Consider the following 25300-nt stretch of genomic DNA (forward strand, 5'->3'; position numbering starts at 1 on the left):
CAGTATTCCTGCCTGGAAAACCCCATGGACAGAGGAGCCTGGTGGGCTACAGTCATGGGGTTGCTAAGAGTCGGACTAAAAAGTAAAGTAAAATCAGTACTTAGGACATTAGGAAAGGTTGACAAATTATTTGTGTGTTTGCTTGGTTTTGTTTTTATATGGAGAAAATAAGAAAAGAAAAGGATTAAAAATAGGAAAAGGTAAGATGAAGTGGATTCCTCAAGACTAGTTCTCTTAATAGCTAGCACTTCCCTGGTGGCTCAGAGGTTAAAGCGTTTGCCTCCAATGCAGGAGACCCAGGTTCAATCCCTGGGCTCGATAGCTGGGGTCAGGAAGATCCCCTGGAGAAGGAAATGGCAACCCACTCCAGTATTCTTGCCTGGAGAATCCCATGAACAGAGGAGCCTGGTGGGCTACAGTCCACGGGGTCAAAGAGTCAGACATGACTGAGTAACTTCACTTTCACTTTCTAGCTCTTCCTCAGGTTCAAGTCCTTTCAGGAGGTGGAGGTGGGCTGAACTGAAGGATGAGGAATGAGAGCTGTGGAGGAAAGGCTGTTTTGAAGATGGCTTTAATTTTGCCCACTACCATCTCTGGACAGCTCCAGAGACAGACCACATTATGCCCATTTTCCCTTCCTCTGTAGACAGAGACATTGTTCTTATTTGTATCCATTTTAGAAACACATGGGGCAACTGTACCCCCAAGTTCATTAAAAAATAACACAAGCTATTACCTAAAATAATCAAAGCACTACCTCAAGGTGCAAAGACAAACCTCTGTATCCCAAGTGTTCGCCCCTTATCTTCTCCCCTCCTCCGCAGTGCAAGCCTTTGTCCCCTCCACTTTGAGGGAGGCTGGGAAGTGCATGCATGTGAGATGGAGCTAGAAAAGAGGAAGGGAGGAGAGGCAGAACATGGAATCCATGCCGCATTTATCTGCCAGGGAGAGGCAGTGGATAATCTCAATGTTTTAGACATTTTAAGAAGAGGGCATGACCAAATTTTATCACAGTCCCCAAATCAGACAAGTTTGTGTGCTTTTGGTACCTTTGCTGTAACTGGGGAGCTTAGCTGAGCTTCTGAAAAAAGTTACCTGCTCTGAGCCCATTGAAGAGGGGCAATTTTTCTGCCTGACAATCGTGGGTGTTTTTGTTTTGTTGGTTCATTTATTTTTACCCCACAGTATCATACTCTGTTCTCATGGCACTTCTTTCTACCTGGGCTTGGACCTGTCTGCCATCTGCCTCCCAGACTGCCTCCCAGCTCCTTCCCGGGCTCTAACACCCTAGGGAAACTGTGTCAGTGTTTGGAATCCCTAGATTGCTCTAGCAGTGCAACTAGACAGATTAGGAGTTGAAGCACATTTAACAGAAAGGCAGTGCTTTGCTTTCTTCTTATGCTGCTTCCCCTTCCTCTTTTCCCAAATAGATATGTAAACACATGTATTTTCCTGTTTAAACTTAGCGAATTGGTCCTCTGCCTGTGCCTTGATTTAGCTATTGGACTGAGCCTTGCTCCTCCCTTCCTTACTCGGATAGGAGCCACTGGGATCTGGAGCTCCAACTTCCAAATTGCAGCTGGCCTCAGGCCAGGTGACCTTTTCTTTGTAAGTTTCTTTCCTAAGCAGAGTGGGGGTGGGGGGTGGGGAGCTGGGATCTGTTTGGTGGTGTGGTGGGCGAAGGCGGGGGGGGGGGGGCGCGGGGGGGGGGGTAGTGAGGAAAGGAGGGGGGGTGGGAGAGAGTAAAGGGCTGTTGTTAAACAGTTTCTTACCGTAAGAGGGAGTTCAGACCTAGATCTTTCCAGTTAATCACACAACAAACTTAGCTCATCGCAATAAAAAGCAGCTCAGAGCCGCCGGGCTCTTTTAGGCTCTGAGTCGGCACAGGACTCTTTCACCCAGGCATCTGCTCCAGTGGGATCCGCCAGCACACCCAGCAGGACCATGTGGGCGATCAGACTTGTGCCAGTCCTGCTGCTGCAGCACGTCCTCCTGCACCTCCTCTTGCTTCCCATCGCCATCCCCTATGCAGGTTAGTTTTCTCCTTTAGTATTATCATTTAACTCTCTCTTGCTAACCTTTGCTTTCCCTAACTCTCCCTTTGCCTTACTCCCAGCATCCTTCCTTAACTCAGCTTGTGGTAAGGTTTTCTTAAAACCTCTCATTTAGCTTTCTTTTGACATTCTTTTGCTGGTTGAAAAGCATTTTAAATGATAATTAGCATCCCCCCTGTTGTTTCTACCCATCTCCCCTTTGATCCAGCCCCATCTCACTTAGCCTGATAGTCCTGGATGGTGGAATGGGAATGGAGTGCTAACACCGGCTTGGAGAAGTTTAAAGCTGAACAGAGGGTCTGATCTGAACGGGGACAGTGATGGTCAGTACAGCAGGGACACAATATTTATTTTTTATTTTATTTTTTTTTAGAGACAATTTTCCACGACAGTCCACTATCCCACCTCACTCAGTCAACATTCAGGGCCAAATTATGACTTAATACAGGTTTTCATTTGGAGAGGGCAGATTAAACTCTGAATATATGCATGTTATAATAATGAAAGAGAAAGCCTCTCTTCTAAGGTCTTATTCTTTCTGAGTATGGAAGCCTGCCCTTTGGACACTGCAGTGCAAGGGAGGCCAAAATTGTGTGACTTGATTACAGCTGCAGAACTGCTCCTTTTGGTTTCCTGCTTTCTCCTCAGGATCTACAGGTTGGGAAGGAGTTGCTTGGGAGTTCATATTGCCTGGAAGTTTAGACTTTCATTTGCTGCTTTGGGAAGTTTTCTGTTGTTATCAGAGCAAGAGGAAACATCTGTATTTGTTGTATTATCACTGTCGTGGCTGGGATGCCAACAGGAGAGGGTAGTGAGCATCAGAGGTGGGCACAGGGGAATAAAGGAACAAAACAAATGCCCAGATGGCAGACATGGTTTTTTAAAAATAATACAAGACAGAGAACTGGCTATATTTTTTGAGATAAGTTACATATGAAATTTATCAGACCTCTGATCTAGCTTTCGATGTAATCCAAAGGGTGAAAACACCAAGAATTTGCAAATGACAAGAAAAGTCATTCAGTCCCACCTGGCTTTCTTTGATTTTGTGATGTGTTCTTTTTGGAAAACAACACTGTGTGGAAAGGGTCAGTTTGAAAATACTTATGTTAGATTTCTAAAGAGATGGGAAAAAAGTATCAATCTAGCAGGTTACCACCCTTGAGAGGTATCGTGTTAAAATTAATTCTTATATGACATTGCTGGTTTGGGGGATTTTGAGCCTAAATTGAAATGATGGCTAACATTTTGAGGATTTTTGTTTCTAAGATTAAAATGTTGATGGGCTGAAGTAGAATATGGTTACCTGGAGTCATCTGTGCTAATACATGGGGATTGTGGTGTAGAAAACCCAAACAGTAGATCAACCATAGACAATGTCTATTTGCTTTTGGCATGCATTTTGAAACTTTGGCAGGAGATATACATTTGTAATTATATTTCACTTTGGCTAGTGTTGAAATGACTGCATTTCCTGAATATAGGGAGAATGGAACCCAAGAGAATGCTGCAAGCAAGAAGAAGAAGTCACTTGGGAATTACAGATAATAGAATAATTCTTAGAGTGGATAATGTTAAAATTGTTATCAAAAAGAGGATTTGCCTTGTCAAGTTTATTTTGATAGTTTTTTAAAAAACATAACATTCTTCAAAGTAGAAAACATGGCTAGCCCTCTTAGAACATACAAAGAAAGTCTGTTCTTTTTTTTAACATCTAACATGGAACATTGAGAACTTTGTTATTGCTGTTACTTGCTTAAGTTATACTCTTTTAATTTATCTGATGAGTCTGCATTTTTACATACTGTGAGATAACACAATATTTAAAACAAAGTGGGTATTATAATGAGGTGATAACCAGCTATGAGCAGAATGTATTTTGGAGATATTTTTAGAACAGTTTAAAAAAAACTTGAAGAAATATTGATTGTTATAGACCCAAGCCATCTTTATAAGAAACTAGTCCACATAGGATTATCCTCCATCATCCCACCTGCACTGGATACAAATATCCAATTCCTCTAACAACAACAAAGGAACATTAAAGGAGCCCCTATTGTCAAGGAGTCTGTGCAAGATTTACAGATGAACAAATGACACAAAGACCTACATTTGTTGAGCAACTGTTATGGACCTGGTTCTAAGACAAAGCTTATTTAATTCTAATAAGATTGGCATTATTGGATTGACTCATTTTACATAAGGAAACTAAAGTTAAAATCTTAATTATTTTGTCTTATTATCTTAGATAATGGATAGAACTGAGATTCTTACCTAAATCTATGTGAATGAAATATGCAATGTGCATTTTTTCTTTTATTTATATTGAAAACAGCAGCAGTGAAATCAATCAAAACTTAACTTAAAAAATCTATTTTACTTAGTAATACAAGGATGATTCTGTGTTAGAAGTAGTATTATGTTATGGTTGAGAGTTCATGTCTAGCTTAGAAGATCAAATAAGTTTTAGGGGGTATGTAGTACCCAAGTGGAGTATGAAAATATAGGTAGTAGTATGCTCAGTATTTAAGTCAGGGAAACATAAAGTGGCTGAAGGTACTAAAATGAGTAAGTATAACAAAGGACAAGTAATCATGTAGGGGTGGTGTACTGAGTGCCTGAGGAGGAGGAGTATGACCTGGGTTTGGAAAAATAAGATAGACTAGCATGTATATGAGCTTCCCAGGTGTGGCACGGTGGTAAAGCATCCTCCTGCCAATGCAAGAGACAAAAAAGATGCAGATTCGATCCCTGGGTTGGGAAGGTGCCCTGGAGGAGAAGGAAATGGCAACCCACTCCAGTATTCCTACCTTGAAAATCCCATGAACAGAGGAACCTGGTGGACTAGAGCCCATGGGGTCACAAAAAGTCAGACACGACTGAGCATGGTGCATATGTATGCTTGAACATCACACTAAATTACATTATTTTAAACACTATGGATCACAGCCAGATGGTTTTGAGTTCACAAGATACATGGATAAAGTGTGGTTGCTTTGGTTGGGGTGTGGAGGAGAGCTGTAGAAAGAAACAGACAATGAAGCAAGAGACCAGGAAGAGGCTAAAGGAGGAAGTGGAATGAAGTAGAAGGAGGGAGATGCCTAGGGAGGGTCCTAAACTCATACTGAACATCATTTCATTTGTAAATCTTTTTGGAAGAGATAATTATGCTGCTTCTCAAATACTAACATTTGACTGAAATCTGATTTGATCCTTTCTTGACATCTTTACTTGTGATATTGTTCACTTCTCTAAAGAAGGGGACAAAATTGTCTGCTTATGAATCCAAGTCCTAGATAACAGCAATGAAGAGTTGGACTTGTTTTTATGATTTTTGCCTCTGGGAAGTAAATTTCCAGTCACCACCATTCCCTTCCATTAATTATTTGTGTACTTTCATCTTAACATCTTGCCACTTCAAGCTGTTAATCACTAATCACGTGGGTAGGTTTCTCAGAATATGTGGAGCCAGATTCCTGCTTCTTTCCACACCCTGCAAATCCTTTCCTTTGCATGATTTTCCTTTGAAGTCAATGGTTAGTCCATACAGAGAAGAAATATATGAGGTACTGAGAGAAATGAGTGTGAGGCCTGGGGACCAGAGGGAGAAATGTGTCTTTCTTCAAGCACCTTGATACATTTGACCCTACTTTCTGTTTGTAGGTTTTCACTATGATCTTAATGATTTCAGTTCTAAAACTGGGACTTAAGTTTCTTTAGGAAATATAGCTTTGAGAATGTTTTCCCATACTGAGGGAAGAGGGAAAAGAAGTTGCAGTTTAAAATACAGGAAAGCATGACAAAGTTGCAGTGATCTCTTACCCTTTGATTTCATTTCAGTATTTTGTTTATAAACTTCAACTAACAGTCATGCACAAAAAAATAGTAGGGAAAATCTGATCCAAAGATATTTTTGAGTTTCCTCCAAAATTAAGTTTGTGTTTTAACTGTTTTTAGCAAAACAAGCATCAGTTGTTAATCCATATGGAAGAGAAAGTTGAAAGTATTTTCAGCAAAGGAATTTTATTTTCAGATGCTGTTTTTGAATGACCCCTGTTTTGAATTTTTCTTTTATTGAAGAAGGAATTAATTTTATAGGTGTGTGGATTACATGATGTACAACTAGCTTGAACTTTGCAGTTTTGAGTACTCATTTACTGACCTAGTAGAGATGACTGAATTATAAGGGAAAGCTTCTAAGTCATTAGAAATAAAGAGTGAAAAGGGAATCCTAGTGTCTGGTTCTGATTGGCTCTGATTAGCTTTGTAACCCCAGACAAGCTTTTCTCTCCTATTTATTATCTAGTAAAGGGAAATTATAGATTTATTTGTTTTTCAGGATACTTTTTGATCTTTAGATGAAAGGTAGTGATCGAAAGTTTGTCAGCAAGAGTAGACTATTTTTATGAGGTACAGCCACACATTAACACATTTCTATAGGTCAACTGAGGATCTGCAGAATTAAACATAACCAAGGATCCCACAGAAACCCCTTTTCTCTATAGTCATCCTCAATGCCTTCCTTCTGTTGTCTGGTTCTGAGAAAACAAAACAGAGCACTGACCAGAGGTGCTATTTTTTGTAATTAGTAAAATGTATATCTGAACTCAGTGTTTGTCTTAGACTTTTTAAATTTAGTTTTACATTCTTCTCTCACATTTAAACATATGTTTTAAATGCAATATACATTAGGCCAATTTAAGTTCTGTACTTTTAGTTAATTTAATTGATTATATATATGTATATATATTACATATTTTTTCCATTTTGGTAATAGTTTTTTGAATATATTTTTTGCATTTATTACTATTTGTCTCTAAGAAATATTCCAATTTATACAAAAATTCAGATGATTTTTATGAAATCATCTGAAGAAATAGTGCACCTATGAAATAGTGCACTAAGGTCAAAAGAAGGAAAAACTCTTAGTGGTGAAACTTAGCTCCCATTAACATGGTCATGTGGCAGAAATCAAAATTTGAAAAGAATAATACCATTTCTTAGCTTGGGAGAATAACAGTTTCTTCTCTTATGCCAGAAATTAAAGGATGAAATTTCAAAAACAAAAGTAAAATTTTGCATATTCATAATGTTTCATAATCCAAATTGATTTCCAAATGATTATAGTTTAAATCACTCCTTTTAGTTCAACTATAACTTTTATTTTGTATCAATAGATTGAATAATGGGATATTAGCATTTAAGGTAATAAAACAAAGTCACTTGGCAAGTCAATAAGAATGCCAGAATTATCATCAGTCTGCCAACATTATGCAAGGCATTTGGTCCACACTCAATGAATAACATGTTGATAGATTATTTGGTTGACTGAGTTTCTATGTTAAAATGTCTTCTAAATTATATCTCTTCTACCATAGCCATTTCATCTTGTAGGGCAAAAAAAGTTGAAGAAAATAAAATAAAATGTAAGCATTATTATAGAAATTAGTCAATCCCCAGTCTTCTGGGGATTGTATTCTGGGGTTTTACAGAGAACAAGAAATTCAGAGGAATTCATGTTTTCTCCTGTTTACTGTGGACTTCATGTTAGGATAGACATTAGTAAGTAGCATTTGCATGTTTAATAAAACAACTGGAGCTAGTGGTTGCTGGCAAGCTTCAGAGTATGATGCTATTCTTGTTATCTCACTCTGTTAAGCCATATTTTCCAATTTTCTGCACAAAAATTTTCATCCTCTTTTCTCGATACATTTCACCATGTTTAAAGACCAGAAATGATTTCTTGTTCTGACATGCAAGTTATTTCTCTATTGATAGCTTTAACCAAATCTTCAGAAACTATTTACAAGCCATATTTTTATATACTCCCTTAGCAAATCTTAGAGGAAGATGGCATTGTAAGTATTTAAGAGTGGGGGTTCTGAATCCAGGCGGCTGGATTTTGAATCAGATCTTCTAAGTTGTCAGTTTTCCCCTGTATCTTGGTTTCTTTATCTTAAAAATTTATTGCTACCTTTGTTATAAGGGTATTCGAAAGTTGGACAGGCAGGGGAGGGGCACAGTTATGTCCATCCTTTATAAAATAGCCACAGTCTCTTAGACAATTTGATCCTCATTGTGAAGGAGATTATCATTAGAGACCAGGTAACTTTGGATAAATTAAGAATGAAGAAATAAGTTCTTCATATTCCAAAATTATTCAGAGATTAAGTCTTTTGGGATGTTTTGGCTCTGCTCTTTAGGTTTTTAGTAGGAGGCTTCTTGTATCTAGGGGCCTGGTAGAATACTATGATGAAGAAAAATGATATTGCTTCATTAAAGGATGAAGTTTTACATTCATTTGATTTATAGCATTTGGCTTGATTTCAAAACAAGCAGTTCAGCGATACTAAGAAATAGTGCCCCCAAACACAGAAAACACTTATGTAAGAAATGAGAAAGACTAAAATATGAATAGAATGAAATATTTTAAAGAGCAAGTCAAGTATTTATCCAGTGCACCATTTTTAAGGAGAAGTTTCTCACCTGTCATTGAATTGGCTTATCTAATTGGTATTAATACTATAAGTTACATAAGATCAATTGTAGAAGGAAATGACAAATTAAATTATAGACCGTGATATGATATGATATGCCCTGGCACTTGCTTTCATACTGTTTGGAGAATATCATGTTACTTATTTCTTAAGAGTGAACTCTGTCCTAATTTTTAAAAGCATCCTTCATTTGAAAGAATGTAGATAAGTGACTCTGTATGAGAAGTTATTTTTTCTCCACAATTAAGGATTCCTTTCTTGCTCTTAATTATCTGAGAGTATCATTCCCCACATCATTCTACCTCCAAGCCCTGGAGGTCTGGTATGTTGTCAAATCACTATCTTGTAGATGATTCTTAAAGGATATTTTACTATATGACCCTTAAAATATTTTCCCCTATGTTTAAAAAAAATTATTATTATTAATAGAAGGACAGAAGAAAAGAAGAAACACACTTCATGAATTCAAAAGGTCAGCAAAGACTACTCTAATTAAAGAGGACCCATTACTGAAGATAAAAACAAAAAAAATGAACACTGCAGACCAATGTGCCAATAGATGTATTAGGAATAAAGGACTTCCATTCACTTGCAAGTAAGTTGCTTCATTTTGTTCTTAGAATGATTTTCCAAATATAGAATGTGCTCATTATCATCATCGGTTTTGTATTCATTGGGATGTGCTCTTAAAATTATAAGCTTGATTTTAGTTTTCACTCATTATAACAGAAGGCTTAGCTCTCACTTGATGGGAATGTGTGTAAGGGAGAACACATGAACCGCAAGATTGTTTAGAATTCACAGTGGTTTTAGTTATGGAATGTGTATTTTTTCATTTTATGAACAATTGAACTTTAGGAACTAAAATTCAATTAGATTAACTTTTTATTTCTAATATTTTAAAATATTTTGTTCAGAGTACACTTTTTCTTTTTTTTTCTCACAAGAGGAGTGGAGGAATTTTCAGAATATAAATTGGGCAACAGTCAAAACTTACTGCAACTTATTGTCTTTCGGGCTAGAAATAAAAAGTGTTGATATAATTAGATAAAAACCTAGGGGTATTGATGTTAGCAGCAAAAGCTTAAACAGCCTCTTAAAATAGTTAGGAGGGAGTGTAATGAAGTTTTAGATGAAAAGTGATGGAGCAATTCAAAGAGGCATGAGGGGACTCAAATGGGGAGTTTTCTTATCTTTTGAAAGTTCTTCTGCACCTCCCAGGAAAATTCCTTACCACTTTGTCAGTACTCTCAGAGCATAAAACTTGGAGTTTGGGGCCATGAAGGTGACAATTTCATCTGAATAGTCTTCCAAATTGCCCAAAGAAAATTCATGTCCTAGTTCTTCAAAAAACATTCCCTCCTCTCACTTTTCACTGTTTTATTCCCTATTTCATCCCATTTCAGTAGCATTGCACAGGGCTGCCTGTCACTTTTGAAGTCTACTCTGTTACATTTGGGCTGTGACACATGATGTGAACACAGATTTTAGGAATGTCACGGCCAGAATTCCTATGTTCAAATTGCCTTTCTCAGAGAAATAAGTGTTATCGGTCTGAGGAGAAAGGACATGGTCCGAGGAAGTCTTCCATAGATTTAGTGGGAAGACAGACCATCTGTTTTCTTTTCATTTATATCTCCTCTAGAAGTATTCTTATAGCCAAATTGCCACTTACAGGGAGATATTTCCTGGCACGGGGAGTGGGGATTTAACTTTACAAGTAATTCCTATGATAATTTCATCTTTCTCTGACTTTCCTAGAAAAGTCTTGAGATTAAAAAAAAAAATAGAGAAAATTACTTTCAATCAGGATCTCAGCTGTGTAGATTTATGAAGATGTTCTTCTGGTGATTGAGGAGGTTGGATTTATTGTGTTTTTCCCTCTCAGGGTTAGAAGGGCAAAGGGATTGGGGGAAGAACCACATCTCATTGTTGATTTTTAACTTTGAATCTGAAAATGCAGTCTCCTGGGTCCACAAGTAAGGAAAGTATTGCTAAGCCTCAGTTTTTACACTAGTCAGCCCTCGGCTAGAAAAAACAAAACAGACTTCCCTTTGTTTTATTTAGGAGAAACGAAAATGATTTTGTTGTGTTGGAGAAGACATGTGACCTGATTAATAAGTCTCTACATATCCCACGTATAAGAGGTTTCACACTTTTCTACCATATTCTGGTTGAGTTATATTAAGTCACCAAATTTAAGCCAACCTGTGCAGAAAACCACTTTTGGTAATACCAATGTGCAGCCAAAGTTCTCCACTCAGAAATAGTGTCATCCTCCACACTTGTCTATCCTAAATATATATATAGGCTTCCCAGGTAGCACTAGTGGAAAAAAACCTAGCTGCCAGTGCAGGAGAAGTAAGAGACGTGGGTTTGATCCCTAGTTTGGAAAGATCGCCTGGAAGAGGGCAAGACAGCCTGCTCCAGTGTTCTTGCCTGAAGAATGCCATGGGCATAGGAGCTTGGCAGGTTACAGTCCACTAGGTCACAAAGAGCTGGACACAAGTGACTTAGTATGCACTTCAGCAGTACATGAACTGTGAGCTTCCAGATGTTCAAGCTGGTTTTAGAAAAGACACAGGAACCAGAGTTCAAATTGCCAACATCTGCTGGATCATCAAAAATGCAAACAACTATTTCTGCTTTATTGACTATGCCAAAGCTTTTGACTGTGTGGATCACAGCAAACTGTGGAAAATTCTGAAAGAGATGGGAATACCAAACCAGCTGACCTGCCTCCTGAGAAATCTGTATGTGGGTCAGGAAGCAACATTTAGAACTGGACATGGAACAACAGACTGGTTCCAAATAGGAAGAGGAGTACATCAAGGCCGTATATTGTCACTCTGCTTATTTAACTTATATGCAGAGTACATCATGAGAAATGCTGGGCTGGAAGAAGCACAAGCTGGAGTCAAGATTGCCGGGAGAAACATCAATAACCTCAGATATGCAGATGACACCACCCGTATGGCAGAAAGTGAAGAAGAACTAAAGAGCCTCTTGATGAAAGTGAAAGAAGAGAGTGAAAAAGTTGGCTTAAAGCTCAACATTCAGCAAACTAAAATCATGGCATCTGGTCCCATCAGTTCATGGGAAATAGATGGGGAAACAATGGAAACAGTGGCTTACTTTGGTTTTCTGGGGCTCCCAAATCACTGCAGGTGATGATTGCAGCCATGAAATTCAAAGACGCTTACTCCTTGGAAGGAAAGTTATGACAGACCTAGACAGCATATTAAAAAGCAGAGACATCACTTTTCCAACAAAGGTCCATCTAGTCAAGGCTATGGTTTTTCCAGTAGTCATGCATGGATGTGAGTGTTGGACTATAAAGAAAGCTGAGTGCAGAAGAACTGATGCTTTTGAATTGTGGTGTTGAAGACTCTTGAGAGTCCCTTGGACTGCAAGGAGATCCAACCAGTCCATCCTAAAAGAGATCAGTCCTGAGTGTTTATTGCAAGGACTTATGTTGAAGCTAACATTCCAATACTTTGGCCACTTGGTGCGAAGAACTGACTCATTTGAAAAGACCCTGATGCTGGGAAAGATTGAAGGCGGGAGGGGAAGGGGACGACAGAAGATGAGATGGTTGGATGGCATCACTGACTCAATGGACATGAGTTTGGGTAAACTCCGGGAGTTGGTGATAGACAGGGAGGCCTGGCATGCTGCAGTCCATGGGGTCGCAAAGAGTCGGACGCGACTAAGCCATTGAACTGAACTGATATATATATATATGTGTATATATATATATATACACACACACACACATGCGCACACACGTGTGCACACACACACACCTATTTAAGTAATGTATTTAGTGATTCCATTCAGAATTGAATGGACATACTGTAATACTCTAAAAGTAAGTTCTTTATGAATTGAAGATCTTTTTGCAGCTTGTAACATGAACTAAAATCATTAAAAAACAATGGCAATTACACAAAAACGTTTGGAAAATACCAACAATGCTGTGTGAAAGCATCTGTGATTCAGTGGGCATGAGGTGGAAGTCTCAAACACTGTTTCCTCTTGAGGAAGTGTCAACAATACTGATTTTATAGAGACTGAAAATATTTTTTTTGCTGTACGAGAAAGATGACCAGAATGCCTGATTCTAAGCTTTTCCGAAAATTTACATTCAAGAACTGACTTAAGAGATGAAAATATCTAACTATGACTGGGTAAATGGTATTGAAAGTGCACTCCTGCCATAAACAACTCAACAAAATGAATTTTTGAAAGGAAGATGGTAGTTAAAAATATGACTAAGATAAAGACTCCAAAAATCAAACTTAAAAGAAGATATGCAATTCATGGAATTTGTTAGCTTGGATCCAGTCCGTATATAGGTGTAAGATGATATGAGCAAAAACAGTTTTCTAAGAGTATATGAATTACCATGGATTGTGAGAAAATGGTGAATGAAATAAGCAATCTTACATGTTCTTGATGGGGTTCAATGAGTCACCTGCCATGTTATTGACAGAAAAGACATATGTATGTGTGGTACATTTTAATTTTAAGGTGAAGTTAAGTGGCAGGTATTTGATTCTATAATTTTAAGATTTCCTTTTAGGTATTTGTTTAGTTTTTTATCTTCATGTGTATTCTTTATCTAATTATTACACTTTCAAAGTCATTTAACATTCTTTCCCTAACACCCTCCAATAGGGAAATGTAACACGTATTGCATAAGTTTACTGTATTCCAGATCAAAATTCAAATCAATCATTAGTCAGTTTTTCTCTTATAAAGTTATTTCTTATCAGTTGCAACAATATATTTTGATGTTTGTTTTCTAATGCTATTACAGGTATAAAATGTTCTTGTAGGTGGATATTTGAAAACATCTACATGTAAACCAAAGCACAGAGCTTATATATATAATTTTTGAAGTTATTTAGCTATAGACTAAAAAGTACTATATAAAAATATAATAATAGATAAAGTATTTTAAATAATTTTATAGCATCTTTTAAAAATTTGTTTTATAAAAGTTATTTCCCCTCATTTAAAATTATTTAAAAGCTGTTGAAATGTTAAGAAATAAGTGACGAACTTGAACTATCTAAAACTGCAAGAAAATTGAGGTTTCAAAATATATGGCCTGGGAGTGAAAAATCTTTATTTATTCTTAGAAAATCTGTGTATTTCTCTTAATTTGATGCTTATACATGGTGCCATTATAGTTAGCATGAACATGGTAAGAAGGAGTTTTAATATTATTTCTTAATGGAAAGAAAATAATTCAGAGTTCTAACTTTATTTTTTGTATTGTAAAACATGGTAACACTTAATGTGTTGAAAATTTTAAGTACTTTACTATTCTCAGTTAAGAGATTTTTGTATTTATCATTCTTCTTTAGAAACATTTTTTTTTTAGAAACACATTTTTTAGTGAGCAACAAAAATCCAATATAATACTTAGCTGTAGGAATGATGATTTTGAGTTAACACATTTTAGTTATTTTTGTCAAGATGATATATCAGAAGCATATTCTCTATTATATTAATAGTTTCTTAAAAATTAAAAATGCTTATGCAAGCAAATCTATTTAGGAAACATTAACTTATATAAAGCTAACTAATAGTGGGATTTTCATAGCCTTTAATAAATTTCAATGCTTTATAACTCAACAAGAAAGGATATATATGTAAAATTTCCCAAACATTTGATTTCAGATCCTTCTTTGCTAGCAGGATCTCTTGGGGTTGTGATTTGTCTATTGCATTTTAGGACATGTCAGTTTAGAATATGCTTTTTATAATTATAAACTTTGGAAATTAATCATGATATTTCAAATATAATCATTTATATATAACCACAAAAAAACCTTCCAACTTTCTGTGTACTTACAAAAATAATAAAATCTTCATAAATAAGCCAAGTAGTTGTATTGTATATTGATTGTGCTTGTTGAAGCCCTCATTTTTCTACATTTCATGTAGAATAACATGACACCATTTCAAATTTTACTCTATCTTGTATTTAAATCTACAGCTATAAAAATTTAATTTTGTTTTGTCTCATTTCGCTATCAAAATTGTAGGTTCAAATATCCTCTTTTCTGTATACGTAATAATTCATTTGTTTTTATATTATCTTCCTTGGTTAAACCATGTACCTATTCTTTAAAAGCTGTATAAATAGTAGTATTCCTTCTTTTCATTCAGATATTTTTTTCAGGGCCTTTGTTTTTGATAAAGCAAGAAAACGATGCCTCTGGTTCCCTTTCAATAGCATGTCAAGTGGAGTAAAAAAAGAGTTTGGCCATGAATTTGACCTCTATGAAAACAAAGGTAACTGGCTTTTCTCTAAATATTTCATAATGAAATGAAGTCTAAAGTATATGTAATTACCTGCCGCAGTGCTTTTTCTAACTGATTTTTCCATCATATCCTGATCTGTTATGCAGTAGATTCATCCATTAAGCCAGATGACACTAACGTCTTGACTGTTTTCAGTGTGGCCCCTTTAAAAAGAGCTTTTCCCAAATTTTCCATAATTAGATTACCCCCCTCTCTTTGTTTATTTCTAGTAACATCTCCTGGGACTAATATTCTCCACATTCATTTTAGAATATGCCACTTTAAGTTATTAGTTTAAGATGTTTTATATATTTACATTAGTTTAAGACAATATATATTTATAAGTATATAAATGTATATTTATACAGCATTCTAAATTTTAACAACTTTTTTCTAATAACTAAATTTTAATCTATGGATAATTAATCTAAGTTATACTTATGATGGCTGATAATAATAAAATATGGAGGTTTTAAAAACTTAATTTGATCTATTGCTAGTTATATACTTAAAAAAATCTTTAAAAGAATTGAGACCATATTATTTGTTAATGTGTCTATGCTGATAATTTGATACTGTATTCTCAAGGTATTTACTTTGCTCAAAAGCAGATTTATATCAATAAAATAACCTCTCATCACACAAAATAATAATCATGAATTATGTTTTTGATAATACTATGTGTCTCAGTTTTAATGTTTTGTTATATGATATTTTCATAAATTTAGTTATTTAGTAATACACATAGACATTTCTTTGTTAATAGGGAAAATGCTTAGATTACATTAAAATTAATTCATGTTAGAAAATAAGATGATCTCTATACACCTCAATAATTCTATAAATCCTAAACATGATTCATAATCTTGTGTAAAACCATCTTCAGTCTTCTGGGTTGCTAATTGAATATACTGTTATTTGATAGGAATATACAGCTTGTTTCTATTTGATTGTCCTATAATTTAGCAGCCAATCTGTTAGAAAAAATATGGAAAATAATAATCAGCATAATGTAATTGTCACATACACACACATACACAAAAAAGCACACAATTTTACTGATATAAAGACAATCAATAGCATTGGCATATATACACTACCATGTGTAAGCTAGATAGCTAGTTGGAAGCTGCTGTATAGTACAGGGAGTCCAACCTGGTGCTCTATGGCGACCTATATACACTTATGGCTCATTTGCGTTGTTGCATGGCAGAAACCAACACAACTTTGTAAAACAATTATCTTCCAATTAAAAAAAAAATGAATCAGATCATTTATATCAAAATGATCAGTTATTTCCATTACCTCAAAGTAACTGCTTGAATTCAAATAGGTTTACAAATTTTTATTTTTAATATTTTCTTAAAATGGGCTCTGCACTTAAGCAAATAATTGTGCCAAATTAAATTTGCCTCATCAATTGAGTATATAGAATAATCTGCATTAAACAGGTAGACTAATCTCTAGAGTTTCCCAGGTATATACTCACAAAATTAAAATTTCTCAATGGTCTGTTGTTTGTTTGTTTGTTTTGGATTACTCTAAATGCATTATTTTGAAAATATTAGTTGAAGTTTTAGGAAAGAAATTTCAGTATTTGTGGTGGTTTATAAGCATTAATTACCTAAAGATTCAAATGGAATTTTATAATTTTTATATTTAATATATATAACATATATTACACATGGTTATAACATTTTTCTCTGCTTTCTTTTGATAGACTACATTAGAAACTGTATCATTGGTAAAGGTGGTAGCTACAAGGGAACGGTATCTATCACTAAAAGTGGCATCAAATGCCAGCCCTGGAATTCCATGATACCACACGAACACAGGTAAGTCTAGCACGAAGAAAAGAGGATAGAGCCTTTCTTGGATGGGTCTGTTAGCAGGCCCAGGTTAGTCCTTCAGATTAATCCTACAGCTCTGTAATAGTTTAGCCAACTTTGCTGAAGTGTATTAGTCTAAGGCTTATCTGAATTAATAACTGATATTTAGCCAAAGAATAAAAAATATATATCATTAAGATGTAGCCTAACATTATTTCACCACAAAACCTCAATTTATAGATCTTGGTGTTTGGGAAGAAATAATAAAAAAGTAATAAAAACTTTTTTCCTTCTCTTTGCCTGTGAGAAGGCACAGCACTCTGCAGCTGGAGTGGAGAGGTTGCCTGTGCTAAGTTGGAGATAGAGAAATTCTGATCTTCCCCAGGAGCCAAATGTTGTTTAACCATGGTGGTTCTCAAACTTGGCTGCACATTAAAATCGCTAAAAGCCCTTAATGAATCCTACCACTTGGGTGTCAATACAGACTGATTAAATCAGAATCTTTTGGGAGAAATAACCCAGGCACCAGTTTTTCTATAGAACTTTGCTAAAAATTCGTGTCTCAGATGACCAACTTTCCCTTTTCACCTAGCACCTAATTACTGGAGAAAACTTCTTATTTCTTGGAAATTAAATGTCTATAGTTAAGAGAAGGATTGTGTTCATTATAACAGATGAATGCTATTTAAAGTTGAATAAATATCCATAGGCTCATTAGTCTGAGAGTTTTAAACATCATGGAGGAGAAACAGATATCTACTCATTAGAGAGCTATATATAGCCAAAGTTTTTCAAGACTTATTTTGGAAATAATTTTAACAGGAACTAGTTTAAAATAGCTCTAGCTGGTTATTAGATGCACTGGAAGATATAGATTACCATGTCCCTAGTACCTTGTTAAACAGTATACCTAGGTTATCTCATTTAATCCTCTCAAGAACCACCTGTGTGCTCAGTCACTAAGTCGTGTCTGACTCTTTGCGGCCCTATAGACTGTAGCCTGCCACACTCCTCAGCCCATGGAATTTTCTAGGCAAGAATACTGGAGTGGGTTACCATTTCCTATGCCAGGGGATCTTTCCAACCCAGGGACTGAACCCATGTCTCTTGTGTCTCCTGCATTGACATCACTAGCACCACCTAGGAAGCCCCCAAGAACCACATAGTAGGTGATTTTATTAGTTTTATTTTTTATTTGGTGAAACTGAATGGCAAAGATCTTAGTAAGTTTTCAAAGTCACACACAGCTAGCAAGTGGTATATCCAGAATCTGAGGCCTGCCAGTGCCACTCTAAAACCTGTGCTTTTAACAACTTTAGGGCCTTAAATACTCAGCAAATCAGAAGGATACATACTGTGACTTCTTTTTGCAATAGTGGTAATTTACTTGCTTCAATGAACCCACTTTGTTCATTTTCATTCATTTGGTGGGGAATAACCATGCAAGATGATTTACTTCAGTAAACAGAGACAGAGTTCATCGGTCCACATATAAAGAAAAAGAGTCGGTTGGTCTACACTGGGATGAAATCGTTGATGTTGGTCTAGTTAACACCAACCAGCAAGCGTCCAAGTGAATCAGCTTTACAGTGTTTATATAACAGAAAGCAACTAATTATTTTTGTCAAATTCATTACTTATAATTATGCATGAATACCTCCAAAAATAGTTTTATCATTATAGTACAAAGCAAACAATATAATTGGTTTTGTCCTCTTATAGGATTTGCATGGTGCCAGTCCTTGCATAGTGAGGAAAACATTTTGCTTAAATAGATGGATCTAAGAATTTCATGAACAAAGGAATAGTGTTTGAAATCAGTCCTACTGTAGTCAAGGAGAGTGCACTGGACTGACCCAGTAAAGGTCTTATTTCAACCCAAATTCTCTATGATTGTGATTCTCTGCTACAGGAGTACATGTGAAATAGATCTCCCTGGGAACTAGCTTCCCAGTCCAATCAGCTATTTTATCAACAAACATTCCTTATGATATAGAGCTTTAAGGAAGAGAAGACTTCATAGGTTAATCAATTTTTTGTATTTAATGGGAGCAACACATTTTTATCAATTAGTGGCTATTTGGAATATCTAAATGATAGGTTAACACTTTTAAAGTGATAACTTAAGATTAATTGTATGGAAAGTAGAAAAATAAATATATATCTATATATGTCTCTGTCTAGAAGGGTGATTTATTGTGGACTCCCTAAACTGAAATATTTTACAAGTGGCTTAATGGGAAGATGATGATAGATGATGAAATTAGTATAGAAGCTTAACTAGAAAATCAGGTGACCTGATATCTCCATCTGTATCCTTCACTGGCCACCCAGCATTCATTAAAGAAGCAGATGATGGAATGGATCAAGTTGCCTATAAACACAGTTCATATTAAAAGAAAAGAAAATGTGGCTAGCACCCAGAAGATCTAATTTATATTTCCAAGTATATTTGGATATAAATCAATTTTACATATTCTTTCACTTATCTCTCTAAAAATAAGCTTTGTTCACAAGGACAAAGAACCAAAAATAGTATGCATGTGAGTAAAAGTTTATTACAGAGTTTATTGCCTGGCACAGGGCATGGGTGTAATAGATTTTCATAAATATGTGTTGAATGAACACATAAGAACAAAGAACAGGGTTAGGCTTCATCACTTGTTCAAGTATGATATGTTAAAGAAAAGCACAGAACACTAAAGAATGCCAGTTAATTTGGGTAAAAGTTATATATACCAAAGGATGAAGAGAAGAGATGACGCAGACTGCTCTTCACCCTGCGTGTCCTAAAGAGGAGTTTGATATGCACTGATACAGAATTGTGGAAAGTAGCACATATTTTTCTCTTCTTCATTTTTATTAACTCTGTTGGGAAAACTTTATTCTTTTAACCATACCTATTTTAGATTTTCACTTTATCTCTCTCCCTTCCTACTTGCATCCTTCCTACTAAACTGTTGACTTATGCGTTCATTACTTCTTCACAGCTTCTTTTTCACTTTACAAATCTACTGGAAAGGTATATGTTTGTGTATGTGTAGTGTATATGTATATGTGTTTTGTGTGTGTGTGTAACAAAAAATCTCTAAAACTTCAGGTATTTTATATGTGTGCATTATTCACGCCATTCATTTTGTAAGTCAAGTTGAAAACCCCAAAAGCAAATAAATTGCCTAAGGACTAGTGTTGTATACTAGTCGCGTGAAATGTATAGGGCAACTATGTAGATTTTCATGATTAACAATAACCTATTCTTATTACTATAATAAGCCAAACTTTTAAGAAAGTAGAGTTATAGAGGGGTTTTCTTAGGTAGATTTGGTTAAAGCAATGCTTTATGAAAAAAATATAAAGTAACATTTAGTTTTGATTCTATCAGAAAAATGAGTATTTCATTATAAATTTAGTATTAAAAATTGGATAACTTGCAAAAATGAAAGGAAAATACATTTCATGCAATGGCACAAAGATTATCTTAAGTTATTCTGGAATAATAGAGCTAAAACTAAGACAAAAGATGACATTGTTTTCTTTGAAAATTAAATACTGTTAAGAACTGTAAAGTCATGATAAACTTTAATTATAATTTGTATCATTCATAAGACCAAATGTTTAATTATTATTCTCCAGTATTTAAAATGCTAGTGAAATAAGAATTAAACTATTTTGACATTTCATAATGTTAATGATACTTAATTCATATCTTGAAACTGTTTAGTTAGTAGTAAGTCTCTTAGACTATTTTTGACCAATAATTTATATTTTCTGAGGACTTTATTGTATTTCATGTCCATGTCCAAATTAAATGATTTCTTTGCAAAATGTTGCTTGGTACCCAAGGCATGTTCCTATTTATTATGTGCTACAGCATAATGAAAAATCATTATTTCTTAACTAAAAGTTTAAGTGCATAGGAAACATATTTGAATAGCATTTACTGATAGACTAAAAGCTTTGGATTTGACTGTAGTTTAAGTACCATTTAGAACTCAGAGATCAGTAAAAGTAGAAATTAAGCTTTATGGAAAACATTGTACTGAATATTGAAAATACAGTTGGATTTTCCAAAAAAGTGCTTACTAATGTTACCTGCAGATATTTTCACTTATGCTATTTATATGTGCAGTCTAGGAGACACATGCAGTATCACTGAGGCCAAGGTCACAAGCAGTACAAAGGAATAAAAAGAGCTTTGGACTTTTCTGCTTTTATGTTGAAATACTTTATGCTGATAACAAAATTATAACTAGGGCATTAGAAAGTTTAAACAAAGGTCCTTATTTCAGTCTATGGCCAAATACTATGAACAAAGCCTGAAAGCACCACGCTCCAGTCACAGTGAAAACTTTTAAAATGTTTAAAGAGAATAGCATTTCTGTCTTTTACTATGGCATCTAATAACTAAGTGGAGTGTGCTTAATAATAGGTAGCATTTATTAAGTCTCAGTTACTCTTGTCTCTTTGAACTTCTCAAAACAACCTCATGAGGTGTAAGATGTTACAAGTTATAGTTATACTCAGTGTACAGGTAAGCTAACAGGGTGAAAGAGGCTACATTGCCCACTGGGGTCTCCAGTTAGTAAGATAGAGCTGAAATTTGAGTCCGGGTTTAGTTTGAGTCTAAACTCTTTGTTTCTGTTACTTCATCAATTTGTTTATCAATTGTGAAGAAAAGGGGAGGGGTATTATTCATAAGAAAATATATAAAAAACAAGTAATTATCTCAGATAAACAATGTAATAGTGAGATGTCAATACCTCCTGTGGTGTTTCTACAGCTGTCTCCTCGGGGGCTCTCCTCTATCTTTTGCTACCTTTGAGTGGAACTTTGACACTATGGTTCAATTAGGTTCTAGAATGATTAGCAAATTCAGAGATGAATCATTCTTATTGGTGCAGAATACGAGAACTCAGTTAGGTGAATGTCTATAAAATTTAAAGTATTTTAAGAATGGATGGAAGTGATAGAATTCAAGTTAATATATATGGCTGTCTGAGATAGAGTGAAGAATTTCTCCACTTTCAGGAAAATATATCCACTAGTTAGTAAAATTAATAGGCCCCCCAAAGTTGCATGCTCTTATACTGTAATGATTATCATTTTAAAACTAGCTTTTTGCCTTCGAGCTATCGGGGTAAAGACCTACAGGAAAACTACTGTCGAAATCCTCGAGGGGAAGAAGGGGGACCTTGGTGTTTCACAAGCAATCCAGAGGTACGCTACGAAGTCTGTGACATTCCTCAGTGTTCAGAAGGTAAATGACCTGAATGCCATGTGGGGCACTCTGTTCCCCCTTTGTGTAAAACTGCAGCTCACATTAAAGTTAACAGAATTGAATTAAATCACAATGAATATGCTGTCCATTCAAATGCAACTGTAGATCATTATTTGAGCATTTTTATAGGATGTTTTAAAAGTTAAAAACTGATTATGATCAAATTAATGCAAAGTAATGGAGGGAGTTAGTTTGAATTTCAAAGGAGCCTGAGGTATCTCTCTGGGTAGAGTAAAATTTGGGCTTCCTCATCTACTGTTTTGAGCTCATATACCTCAATCTACTCCCTCAATCTACTCACTGGAAAGGAGCCAAATGACACTTAGCCCTGTATTTGTAACACTAATTCTATACATTCAGAACCTGCTTCTGCAGATGTTTTGTCAAATCTATATTGAAGTGGTGTGGCAAGGGTATATAGAACCAGAAGAGAATAAAGAAGGGGGTAACTGAAATTTTGAATGCCCTGTATGTGTTTTGGTGAATATGTGTCTAGAACCAAATTTGACACGTAGTCAAATTTGACACGTAGTCTGGAACTAAGTACCATTCAGAAAGTTATCTGAAGAGCTCACATCTATAGATTGCAGCTGTCTCGAAGGCAGCCACTCCACATCTGCGTATTCTTCTCCTCTCACAGCATGAAAGGGCACTATCCTTACTTTTCCAGTGGAAAATGAATGACTGAAGAGAAGGAAAAGTAACCATTTCAGCATTGTACGTGGTTTTATTAGTTTCTGGCTACGTAATAGCCGGCTTTTTAGTTGTGTCAGAAACTAAAATTCTAAAAATCAAAATGAAACATGGATTAAATTCTGATAAAAATTTGGTAGGGTTTTGAAGTACTTGGGGTGGGGGTTACTGCTGGAATGCTGTCCAATTTTTATAGTAAGATATCTTGCTTGTTTGTTATTAACCAAATATCGTTGAACTATTTCTTCCATAATATTAATTAAATATTAGGTTGATATTTATCACGTTAAAAGGCCGTTGTTAGCTAATTGTCACAGAGAAGTCGAATTTGTTTTTTGTTGTTAGTTAGTTTAAAATTCTTGAATTAATGTGCTAGAGCCAGTCCCAACTCTGTTTGTAAATTCTTACTTTCCATTCCATATCATATTCTGTTCACTATAACTTCTTCATTGTTTTCTTTTCTTTTAAAAATAATAAACTGATCTGTGATAACGTTATGAATAAGTCTGTTTTGTATGAATAAGTCTGTATTTAATATCTGTCTTAAGTTTGCACATGGAAGAAAACCCTACTTTTAGGGATTTCTCCGCTATCACAGTTTCTTAAGGTTGGAAATTATTGGCAAAGAGTTTTATTTATTGGTTTTGTTTGACCTGGGACAATGTTTTCAAGGAAAGGCAAACTGGTCAAACTTTAAACAGTTTAGCATTTTTTCTGTGTGCCTAGTCTGTGGGAATGTGATTTTTCAACCCCTGGTTTATAAGAAGAACCTTCATTGAAATATATTCGTATAGCAAAAAATAAGTGTGCTAAAAAAATAAATGACTGGGAAAATTTCTGGTCATTCTTATTAGGGTATACATCTCGAATGTTTTTTTTTTAATGATTTGAGATTATCACACCTCCCTTAGAAAAGGACATTGTTCAGTAGCATGAATGGCACTTGATGCTGTTGGTCGCCGTGGCATCAAAGATTGCAGATATACTTTTTCTGGAAACTACTCAGTAGTCTGACAATACTTGCAAAACTCTCCTGTGAGAGAAGTAAACCAACACCTGTCCTGGGGGCTAAATATATATCAGGGACTGTGAACTGAGCTTTGATATTTAAGCTCATACTAAAATGAACAATGTTTTAGAAGGATTTTAATAAAGAAGATCTAAAATAAGAAGAAGCATATCAAACATTAATAGAGAAAGTTATTTACAAAATGGATAATACAAAATATACAAACTAATGTATATATGATGTAAATTTCTATTAAAATATATATATAAGGGAAAAAGCCTCAAAATTCACAATGTTTAAATAGTATGGGTTAGACATTTTAATATATGGATATCGCAAATGTCAAGTTCCAAAGGTTATTTATATGAATGAAACATTGAAGATGCCATCATTTTGTATATTTTAAAATTAAAGTACCTGTAATCAACTTTGGACTATTTGGAAAAGGACAAGTAAAACAGTATATATTTATTGAAATCTTTCTATATATTTTTTGAAATCTTTCTAACTATATTAAAATATTTGCTTTAAATAATTATCTGAAATTTTGAAATTTTGGTTCATAAAAATATATCTTATATTTAAAGATTGAAGTTATTTTCTTATAAGTTAAACCTTTGAAGTATATTAAGCATTCCAAAAGAAAATGAATACTCATTTATCACATTTAAAACCTTACATAACTATGTAAAGAAAATACTACCATTAATGTTTAATTCAAAGATTATGGAAAATTAAGGTATATGAAATCTGACTTTTTGCTTTAACATTTGCTTGGGATTTAAAATAAAGCAATCATTTGTCATTGAAACAGGTTTTTTAAATGATAAATATTCAAGTAAATGCATTTTATTATTTTAAAATTATATAATTATATTTTTAAATACTTACACATAAAATACCAAATAATTCTGCCATAACTTTAAATGTGTAATTCCTGTGTGGCAAAAGACTTATAAAAACAAAGATTTAAATAAAACTATTATTTATAAATGGGGGTTTGTGAGACTATTCATATTTTAAACATTCTGTTTTGCTGAAGTAATCACCAGCTTGGATTTATCTGAGAGATACTTTCAAAACAGTTGTTTTAGTCTGTAAATTCAGATCACTTGTGACTTCTTGACTGAGAAAAATGGAACAGAGCAATTTTTGAGTTTAGTTGGTTAGTATACCAGAAAGGTGTTAAATTAATCTTACTTATGATTAATGTATAGCATGTGTACTTTTCTATTATCAATTAGGGCAGAACTATAATTAGAAAAAGATATTCTACTTATAAATAGAGATTTTGTTTGAATTTATGAGAATTTTTTTTTTTTTTTAATTTTAAGGGGAGAGCTTTCTGGAATGGTTTAGTAATACATTAGCCATAACAGAGAGAGTCAAAAGAACATAGAACAGGAGATGCAGTGCTTACCTTCTTGAACTATTATCTAGTTAGTGCTTTCACCTGAGTCCTTAGATGGACTTGGTTTACACCTGGATGGCTTGACTATGAGCTGGGAAAACTTAGAAGAGTCTTAGAATTCCTGAAGATTGAGAAGTAAATATGAGATCAAAATTTGCCTTTCTCAAAGTAATTTTTATGACTAACCTGATGGTTTGATGCAAAGGAAGAA

The 25300-nt window shown here is 34.7% G+C and overlaps 1 protein-coding gene across 2 annotated transcripts in view; it reads left to right on the top strand.

Moving 5' to 3' along the window:
* Nucleotides 1-1490: 1490 nt before the first annotated feature.
* HGF (hepatocyte growth factor) overlaps nucleotides 1491-25300 on the top strand; it is an 84888-nt gene continuing 61078 nt past the window's right edge. The window contains exons 1-6 of one of the 2 annotated variants that reach the window (XM_040260728.1): nucleotides 1491-1608; nucleotides 1903-2032; nucleotides 8981-9146; nucleotides 14748-14860; nucleotides 16590-16704; nucleotides 21813-21955. In XM_040260728.1, the coding sequence (XP_040116662.1) occupies nucleotides 1945-2032; nucleotides 8981-9146; nucleotides 14748-14860; nucleotides 16590-16704; nucleotides 21813-21955 (625 nt within the window). In that variant the 5' untranslated portion in view covers nucleotides 1491-1608; nucleotides 1903-1944. Of the gene's footprint in view, nucleotides 1609-1744; nucleotides 2033-8980; nucleotides 9147-14747; nucleotides 14861-16589; nucleotides 16705-21812; nucleotides 21956-25300 lie in introns of those variants that run through there. The other variant, XM_040260729.1, reaches the window with a different exon arrangement.

The sequence above is a fragment of the Oryx dammah genome, unplaced genomic scaffold, assembly GCF_014754425.2.
Source record: "Oryx dammah isolate SB20612 unplaced genomic scaffold, SCBI_Odam_1.1 HiC_scaffold_18, whole genome shotgun sequence".
Lineage (NCBI taxonomy): Eukaryota > Metazoa > Chordata > Mammalia > Artiodactyla > Bovidae > Oryx > Oryx dammah.